At 49.4% G+C, this 10,000-nt stretch overlaps 1 protein-coding gene across 2 annotated transcripts in view; it reads right to left on the bottom strand.

The window, feature by feature from the left end:
• The window catches only part of LOC118213469 (fibrillin-2), a 103,778-nt gene that overhangs the window by 20,825 nt on the left and 72,953 nt on the right, over window positions 1-10,000 (bottom strand). For both annotated transcript variants that reach the window (XM_035392484.1, XM_035392485.1), the window contains 11 exons: window positions 9,488-9,610; window positions 8,330-8,452; window positions 7,606-7,767; window positions 6,873-6,941; window positions 6,527-6,652; window positions 5,605-5,730; window positions 5,084-5,236; window positions 4,364-4,435; window positions 3,681-3,806; window positions 1,304-1,429; window positions 647-772 (listed from right to left, as the gene is read on the bottom strand). In XM_035392484.1, coding sequence (XP_035248375.1) covers window positions 647-772; window positions 1,304-1,429; window positions 3,681-3,806; window positions 4,364-4,435; window positions 5,084-5,236; window positions 5,605-5,730; window positions 6,527-6,652; window positions 6,873-6,941; window positions 7,606-7,767; window positions 8,330-8,452; window positions 9,488-9,610 — 1,332 coding nt within the window. The remainder of the gene's footprint in view (window positions 1-646; window positions 773-1,303; window positions 1,430-3,680; window positions 3,807-4,363; window positions 4,436-5,083; window positions 5,237-5,604; window positions 5,731-6,526; window positions 6,653-6,872; window positions 6,942-7,605; window positions 7,768-8,329; window positions 8,453-9,487; window positions 9,611-10,000) is intronic.

Raw genomic sequence — 10,000 nt, forward strand, 5'->3', positions numbered from 1 at the left:
AATTATTTTAATTACAATGACATGATGATTTACTCATATCTTTAGATGCGTAGTGAACTGAGTGTGAAAATGAGTTACACTCATAGCAAATGTGAGTTGGACTTAATGAATGTGGAATAAACTGTAAATGTGGGCTTAACTGTGTGAATGTGAGCTAAACTGTGTGAATGTGAGCTAAACTGTGTGAATGTGAGCTAAACTGTGTGAATGTGAGCTAAACTGTGTGAATGTGAGCTAAACTGTGTGAATGTGAGCTAAACTGTGTGAATGTGAGTTAAACTGGGTGAATGTGAGCTAAACTGGGTGAATGTGAGTTAAATGTGAGCTGATGTCCAGTCTTACCCATGGTGAATGTGAGCTAAACTGAGTGAATGTGAGTTAAACTGGGTGAATGTGAGTTAAACTGGGTGAATGTGAGTTAAACTGGGTGAATGTGAGTTAAACTGGGTGAATGTGAGTTAAACTGTGTGAATGTGAGTTAAACTGGGTGAATGTGAGTTAAACTGGGTGAATGTGAGTTAAACTGGGTGAATGTGGGTTAAACTGAGTGAATGTGAGTTAAACTGGGTGAATGTGAGTTAAACTGAGTGAATGTGAGCTAAACTGAGTGAATGTGAGTTGAATGTGAGCTGATGGCCAGTCTTACCCATGCACATATGGCGATTGGGCGTGGCCTTGAAGCCGTTGTGGCAAACGCAGCGGTATCCACCCTGGAGGTCCACACACTCGCCATGACTGCAGACGTTAGGGATCTCCTCACACTCGTTACGATCTGGGGGGGGGGAGGGAGAGAGAGGGAGAGAGAGAGAGGGGGAGGGAGAGACAGACAGAGAAGGAAAGAAAGAGAAAAAGAGACAGAGAGAGAGGGGGGGAGAAGGAGAGGGAGAGAGTTAAAAAAATAGAACAAAATAGTTTTTCATGTGGTGTAGAAAAGAGGCAGTGGCAGCATACTTATTAAGGGCATTGATGCCATATTCATATGGAGAACACATTCAGAGCAGAGAAGAGTGAGAGCACATGGTCAGATGACTGCATGGCGCCTGGCAGATGTGACAGCGTGAGATTAAAAACATGTATTCTATGTTTCTACTTGTATTCTATGTTTTTTTTACTGCATTTTATGTTTTTACTTGTATTCTATGTTTTTACTTTTTATTATATGTTGTATTTAATTGCGTTGGTACTGTTTCCACTGCTGCACAACCAATTGCCCCTCTGGGGACAAATGAAGTTCTGCTTGACTTGACTTAAACGCTCTGTAGATGTGACGGCGTGCGATGCAGACGGCGGGCGGGCGGCTCACCCAGGCAGGCCCCGTTGGGGGACAGGCTGTACCCCTCTGCACATTCGCAGCGGTAGCTCCCAGGGCTGTTAAAGCAGTCTGCGTTCCTCTGGCACAGCGTCTCCCCGCTGCTGCACTCGTCAATGTCTGCGACACGGGGACACAGGGACGGACACGGGGACAGAGGGACACGGGGACGGAGACAGGGACGGAGGAGGGGACAGACACAGGGACACGGGGATGGACCCAGGGACGGAGGAGGGGACAGACATACAGACACAGGGACACGGGGATGGACACAGGGATGGAGGAGAGGACAGACACACAGACACAGGGACACGGGGACAGACACAGGGACAGAGGGACACGGGGACGGAGACAGGGACGGAGGAGGGGACAGACACACAGACACAGGGACACGGGGTCGGACACAGGGACGGAGGAGAGGACAGACACACAGACACAGGGACACGGGGACAGACACACGGACGGAGGAGAGGACAGACATACAGACACAGGGGCAGGGGGTCGGACACAGGGACGGAGGAGGGGACAGACACACAGACACAGGGACACGGGGACGGAGGGTGGACAGATACATCGGCACAGGGACGGAGTGACGGAGGGGTGGACAGACATACAGACACAGGAACAGAGGGGTGGACAGACACGGAAGCACACACACACACACACACACACACACACACACACACACACAGGGTTGGCTCATTACTTTCCATCTTCATTACTCCCACAGAAAGTGAACAGGGCGGTTACAAGCATCAGTACCTGTGAACAGGCTACATGTAAATAATTGTTCTTACTGCATAATAACAGTCATAAAAGATCCATTTTCATTTCATGGATGTACTTACTGTACTACTTCGATCAATGCACCTCAGTGTTAGAGAACGTGATAAGAATCTGCCAGACATCCCTATATTACAGGAGCTCCATTACGGAGAACAATGCAAAGCAGTGAGTCTCTCAGGAGGAATTCCACCTGTCATTACCGTTTAATCTGGGATTACATCCTGGAGACCGCAGGACGCTGCGGGAAATCTGGCCTGGAATTCCTGTCATAATTAATCTGAGGAAAAAAGGCCGCTCTGGCTTATCTATTCTGATCTTGCTTTTGGTCATATTTTACCCTCAGGACCCCAGGCCAAGGCTGCCCCACAGAATGCCTGTAATTATTCTGCTGTTGTGTTTGCCCTCTGTGGGCTAAGAAAGCACTGTGGAGATGTAACAGGCCCAGGGCCAAGGGCATCCCCTTCAGGGTGAGCCCAAAAAAACTGCCCGCTAAAAAAAAAACTGGCCAAACATGAAAGCGAGCAGTTCCCGTTGACCTGGGCACCACGGGTTATGGGTGACCACAGTCCTGGGCCAGTTAAATCCACACAGTGATTTCCTAGCCCACAGAGGGCAAACACAACAGCAAAATAATTACAGGCATTCAGTGGGGCAGCCTTGGCCTGGGGTCCTGAGGGTAAAATATGACCAAAAACAAGATCGGAATAGATAAACCAGAGCGGTCATTCTTCAGATTAAATACGACAGGAATCGAGACAGACGGAGGGCTAATATTTTCTGTGTGGTTTCCTGGGTACTTGAGCTCTGCTTCCACACAGGAAAAAAAAACCTCCTCTGATGTTCTGCTCGTTCACAGCTCAGCCAATCGAACGCCAGAGAGACAGACAGAGGGGAAGCTGGCCCGCTGGCAGACGACTGCACGCCCGCGCCACAGACCGGCTTATTAAGGTTTATTTAGCTTCCAAACCGCGCCGGAGCATGTGGCGAGACGTGAGGTAAAGTCATTTACTGAGGGCTGTGTGTTCCCCCGTCAGCCACCACGACACTCACACCAGTCTGGAAACAGGCACCACGCTGACTGACATACCAGCAGCATAAAAATTCTGATACATCTTCAAGACACATTTGCTCATGTTTTCTGTTTCATAGCACTAAATATTTTTTACAAATTCAAAAAGCTCTCAGATTTGAATGCATAGAGAAATATAATTTAAAAAATAGCAGAACCTTTACTACTGCAAAATGTCTGGAAACGTAATTTTTTATTTACTATTTTTTCCCCACGTATGAGAAAGTTCTTACATATTCTGATACAAGTAACAGAAAAAAAGGTTGAATTATTCCTCATTTTAGCTCATTTGCTGTTAGGGAGATTCTGTGCATTAATTGGCTCCTGCTGGTGACCCAGACTCACCCTCGCACACCAGCAGCGCCCCCTGGTGGTGACCCAGACTCACACTCACACACCAGCAGCGCCCCCTGGTGGTGACCCCCACTCACCCTCGCACACCAGCAGCGCCCCTGGTGGTGACCCAGACTCACCCTCGCACACCAGCAGCGCCCCCTGGTGGTGACCCAGACTCACCCTCGCACACCAGCAGCAGGTCGTTGTAGGTGAAGCCTGTGGGGCACTCGCACCGGAAGCTGCCGATCTGGTTGATGCAGACGCCGCTGGCACAGATTCCCGGGATCTCCCGGCACTCATCGATATCTGGGGGGGGGGGGGGCGGAGGACCCAGTAAACACACTCAGCTGGACCACGGCCCAGTAGCATGAAGCAGGATAATGGTGCCGAGTAAAACCTGGAACCCTCACAAATCTGGAACATGGATAGAAGTAAAAAGAGCTGTTCTGGGTTTTACTCAGCACATTTATCCAGCGAACTCAGTAATCCTGCTTCGTAAAATACCCCCTGTGCCCCTTATTGTAGTTTTTATTTATTAATGAATGAATTAATCTCTCTATTTATTTATTTATTTATTTATTTATCAGCAACCCCACAATTGCCTGCTTCTCAGCAACACTGGCTGCCAGCAGTTGGTCTTTGATAAACATAGACATGTGACTCTTCATGTGGTCACTGTAATGCACTAATCTCTGAACAACGTACCATAGGCTGGTCATCAAATCTCCAGTTATATCGGGACAGAAATGAACTGCTGGCTCTGAGGTGGATATTGGACTGAAAAGGTCACGTTTACAGGAAAACCCTGAATGAATCCACATCGACTGTGATGTGCGGGAGGGGCATACACCCCCCTCACTCACCTACAGGTTTCCCCGTTTCTATGTCAATCTTGAACCCGGGGACGATGTTCCCACAGAGCGTCTTATAGTCTCCTGGAAAACAGAAGCAAACGAAGCAATGTTGAGCCAGTTCAATAAATTTGTAAATATACCATGCAATTGACTATATACAGTGCAAATTGTGATTTATTTGCCATCAAATCTGTAATCCTAGTGAAACAGGCAATTTAAATTGAAATCTAAACCACTCTGTTTTATCTGTCAGTTAGCACACCACACTAGGAGGTCCATTAACCCCACACTACCATGAAGTGAAGTGTTCCATCAATTTTATAATAATCACAAAGTGCCTCAAACTAAGTGAATGAAGAGTGAGTCACATTTGGCTCCTCCTAGTGGTCACAGCTTCACAGTGAGCCAGAGAGAGAGAGAGGAAGGGAAGGAGAAAACAGGAGGACTGGGAGAGAAATGAGACAGTGAAGAAGAGTGAGTGAGTGTGCGTGTGTGTTTGTGTGTGTGTGTGTGTGTGCGTGCGTGTTTGCTGTGTGTGTATTTGTGTGTGCATGCGTGCGTGTGTGTGTTTGCTGTGTCTGTGTGTGTGCATGTGTGTGTCTGAGTGTGTGATTTCGTGCGTGCGTGTGTGATTCTGTGCATGTATCTACATGCGTGAGTGTGTCAGCGTGTGTCTGTGTATGTGCGATTCTGTGCGCGCGTCCACGCGCTCTCGCCTGTGAGCCTCACCTGTGCCAGGTGTGGGGCAGGCCTCACAGGGCCTGTTCCAGGCCTTGCCCATGTTGTAGGAGCAGCAGCACAGCCTCCTGGTGACGTTGACGGCCAGCTCGTTCTCGCACACCGAGGCGTTGAAGGTGCGGTAGCACTGGCTCTTCCTCATGTCTGAGAATGCAGAAGGGCGTACCTCACGGGCCAGCCTCAGGACCGAGCACATATTCTGCACTCACACTCAACCAATCAGCAGAGGGAGCAGAGTGGAAATCACAACCAGCCAACCAATCAACACAGAGTGCAGAGTAAATTCTGTCGTCACAATCAACCAATCAGCACAGGGAGCAGAGTAGAAATCACAACCAACCAACCAATCAATCAACAAAGAGTGCAGAATATATTCTGTAGTCACAAACAACCAATCAGCACAGGAAGCATTGTGGAAATCACAACCAACCAACCAATCAGCACGGAGTTCACAGTATATTCTGTAGTCACAATCACCCAACACAGTGCGGACTGGAGCTGGCATGACTCACCCATGCAGTTGTTGCCCCCGTTGACCTGCATGTAGTCCAGGGGGCACACGCAGGTGTAGTTCCCCAGCGTGTTGTAACAGGTGCCCGGACCACAGATCCCAGGGTTCATCACACACTCGTCAATGTCTGGAACACATTACATTATTACATTACAGGCATTCGGCAGACGCTCTTATCCAGAGCGACGTACAACAAAGTGTATAACCATAACCAGGAACAAGTATGACGAAAACCCTAGAGAGAAGTACCGGTCCAAGTGCAGGGAACAACCGCATAGTTCAACTTGGACCCTGAAGGTTAAACTGTTTAAATACAATCTATTCGATGAAACAAAACAGCTCAAAACCGGGTGAATTTCACCTACCATTTGGAACCACTTGTATGTTTCGACAAGAGTATCCTCAAAGAGAAATCCTTAGAGCAATATTGATATTATCAGTATATTAACCCTTTGAAGAGTAGATTTTTTTTGGAATGTTTTTCTCAAAATTCAAAGTCAGTGTTCTCGAACTCCACTGCTGTCAGTCACCAGCAGTGATTGTGACATCAGCATTAGAATGTTCAATTAAGAACATTCTTATCATATATTTGAAATCTTAAACCTTAAAAGGGTTCAATTTTGGGTTTACGTTTAACTGTACCTCTGGCTCTTAACATTCAGATGGATTGTATTTATGACATGCAATAAATAATTCAAATGGCTGTAACTGCAAATGACTGCCATTGTCATAGCAGGCCCAAGGGTGCAGTGCTCCATTATGAATTTCTATTATGAAGGGTGCAGTGCTGCAAACTTGAATTATGTGGCCCAGGGATAGTTCGGGCCCTCAAGGACTGCATAGAGAGTTGAAGCCCATATCCTAATCTGTAAACAAGGTATTCAGAGGACAGAGGACACCCCAGGACCCCCTCGCCCGCTCACCCTCGCAGATCCGGCTGTCCTCGTTCAGGTAGTACCCGGGGGGGCAGCCGCAGTGGAAGCTGCCGAAAGTGTTCACGCAGTTACCCCCCTGGCACAGGCCTGGCAGCTCCAGGCACTCATCGATGTCTGCGGGGGCAAATCGAATAGAATCAAATCAAATCAAATCAAATCAAATCGAATCGAATCAAATCCACTTTGGATTGATTCATCCAAAATGGATGTCTTTTCCCCCCCCATTTACCCACATAGCAGTATGGTTTATTAGCGTTGGGTTGTGAACCCAGTACAGAGAGTGTTCAGTTCCCATCGGCGGGACTGCCGTGCTGCGGGGCGCGGGACGCATTACCCTCCAGTATGATGGTGATGGGGTTGGGTCGGAACCCCTCTCCTCCCGGGCAGAGCGTGTTGTAGTCCGCTGATGAGACAGGAAAAGCGTTTTCGCAAAAAGGCGGGAAACTGTAGCAGAACTGTTCCACACAAGCGGTCTTTGCATCTCACATAAGAAAAAACATAAGCCAACTGCAATTTCGCTATCAGTATTACACTGTAATCCTGTCCAACTGATTGTTATCATACTGTCTTGCATAGTTCCACTGTTTCTCCATTACCCAGTACAGAATACAGTCCAGATAGTGTGCAGTGATCAAAATGACACATGAATTATAATTTGTCACATGCAATAACGTGCATATAAAATAATAATCACATATATTTTGAACAGAAAAGCAATAGTAAAGTAAAGCAATGTTACTGAGTGGGATGACTGATGTAAGGAATTAACGATGACTGTAGGAAAGTGTGTGTGTACAGGTGTAGAGGGCGGGGCAGAGTGACTCTAAAGGCTCTTACAGGTGTAGAGGGCGGGGCAGGTGTTGTGGGTGGGGCAGAGAGACAGTAATGGGTCTTATAGCTGTAGAGGTGTTGTGGGCGGGGCAGGTGCTGTGGGCGGGGCACTCTAAAGGCTCTTACAGGTGTAGAGGTGTTGTGGGCGGGGCAGAGAGACAGTAATGGGTCTTATAGCTGTAGAGGTGTTGTGGGCGGGGCAGGTGTTGTGGGCGGGGCACTCTAAAGGCTCTTACTGGTGTTGACGGCGGGACAGAGCTCGCAGGGGTTCCCCCACGCCCGTCCCAGAGAGCAGCAGCAGGAGGCGCGGCTAACGGCCACGCCCACCTCCACACTGCACTCCAGCTGCCCTCCGCCGTCCCGACCCAGCTCCAGGTAACAGTTCCCCATACGGGCATCTGGAGGGGGGGGGGGGGGGGGGAGGGGGGAGAGAGGGGGGGAGGGAGAGAGAGGGAGGGGAGAGCAAGGGAGGGGAGGGAGAGGGAGGGGGGAGAGAGACACAGAGAGTGAGAGGGGGAGGGGAGGGGGAGGGGGGGGAGGGAGAGGGGGGTAGAGAGGGAGGGGGGAGAGGGGGAAGGAGGGGGGGAGAGAGAAAGAAAGAGGGAGAGAGGGAGGGACACACAGGGCTCAGGACGCTGTACTACGTTTAGGAGGAATGAACATGTGGTCTGAGTTAATTCCAGCTCACTGGAAATTCTGATCAATCAGTCGGTGATTCAGAGGAAGTTTCTGGGAAGCACATGGAACTGAGAGTTCCTTCCTACAGACAGTTTTAATCATGGCAAACGAGCAGCTAATTACTCCAACTGAACTCCCACTGCGACGAATAAACGTCCTCCCAAACCACTGCTCACCACATCACAGATCTTTTCATTTTTACTTTTCCCCCCGAGAGGCATTGTGAAATATCAGTGGGTTCCCAGCGCACCCGCCAGAACGGGACGGGACCCCGGGACCTACCGACGCAGCCGACGCCCGTGGGGTTGAGCTCGAAGTCCGGCGGGCAGTCGCACACGTACGACCCCGGCGTGTTCACGCAGTGCCCGTTCACGCAGTTGATGGGGTCCAGGCACTCGTCCACGTCTGCACAGCACAGAACACAGCGCGTCAGAGAGAAAGGCCCCCTCAACACTCAGGGCCACGTCTGCACAGCACAGAACACAACGCGTCAGAGAGAAAGGCCCCCTCAACACTCAGGGCCACGTCTGCACAGCACAGAACACCGCGCGTCAGAGAGAAAGGCCCCCTCAACACTCAGGGCCACGTCTGCACAGCACAGAACACAGCGCGTCAGAGAGAACGGCCCCCTCAACACTCAGGGCCACGTCTGCACAGCAAAGAACACAGCGCGTCAGAGAGAAAGGCCCCCTCAACACTCAGGGCCACGTCTGCACAGCACAGAACACAGCGCGTCAGAGAGAAAGGCCCCCTCAACACTCAGGGCCACGTCTGCACAGCACAGAACACAGCGCGTCAGAGAGAAAGGCCCCCTCAACACTCAGGGCCACTTCTGCACAGCACAGAACACAGCGCGTCAGAGAGAAAGGCCCCCTCAACACTCAGGGCCACGTCTGCACAGCACAGAACACAGCGCGTCAGAGAGAACGGCCCCCTCAACACTCAGGGCCACTTCTGCAGCATCTACAGCTGGTGCTCGCTTCACTCCGTATGAAAACACCAGTCTTATTTGCCCAATGGAAATTAGCATTGAGCTAAGCGGTCAGCTACTCACAACTTTCAGCACGTTACTTTTTAAGATGTAGTGAATAATAAATTCAAATGCAGGGCAAGGAGAGCAGGCATTGTGGCATTTAAATGTCACAGGCACTGAGTAATTCTTCTAGTTTCTGGCTCGTTCTTATCAATGTAGGAATGACGTAATGGAGGGAAACTGGAACTGTAAACTGCTAGCAGGAGGCTGGCCTCTGTTAGCATCTCATTGCAGAATGAAACAGGGAAATCCTAACCCTCTGCGTCTCCCACAGACTGAGTTTTATCAAATCGTGGTGTCACTTCCTCCCCCAAAGGAACTCTATACCCCTGTAATGAAACCTTGGCAGAGAACAATGTGTTTAGGTTATGGGCTGCAGGTGAACGGGTCTGTGAAGGTGAGCTCACCTGTGCAGTTGCCCCCGGACCTGTCCAGCTCGTACCCCTCGTCGCAGATGCACCGGAACATTCCGGGGATGTTCTTGCACGTGCCGAAAACACAGAGGTTCTGGAAGGCGCACTCATCGATGTCTGCGAGAGCACAGGAAAGAACAAAGAATAAAGCCAACCTGGACGCTCCGTCCTTTTACTCTAATAAGACGAATCAAGTCTTTTAACGTTCATTCTTCCCTGGAACATTCAGTCCCAAGATCATCGTGAGTTCAAACATCGTGTAAAAATGCTAAAAATGCAACAGTTTTTCTAAACAAAGTTCATTACTCACTGACCATTGCAGTCAGACAGAAAGATCTCTGGGGAACATGTTGGCTTTGGTTACAACTTGGCCACTCGATTCATTTAAGTAGTACAAATTGATTACATAAACTGAAGGGACAGGTTATTTTTATTAATCTAACATGCATACCCAATGGCATATTACTGCTGCTGAGGGCTGTATTAAATGTCAGCGTGATACGGACG

Source organism: Anguilla anguilla, chromosome 14 (genome assembly GCF_013347855.1).
Source record: "Anguilla anguilla isolate fAngAng1 chromosome 14, fAngAng1.pri, whole genome shotgun sequence".
Lineage (NCBI taxonomy): Eukaryota > Metazoa > Chordata > Actinopteri > Anguilliformes > Anguillidae > Anguilla > Anguilla anguilla.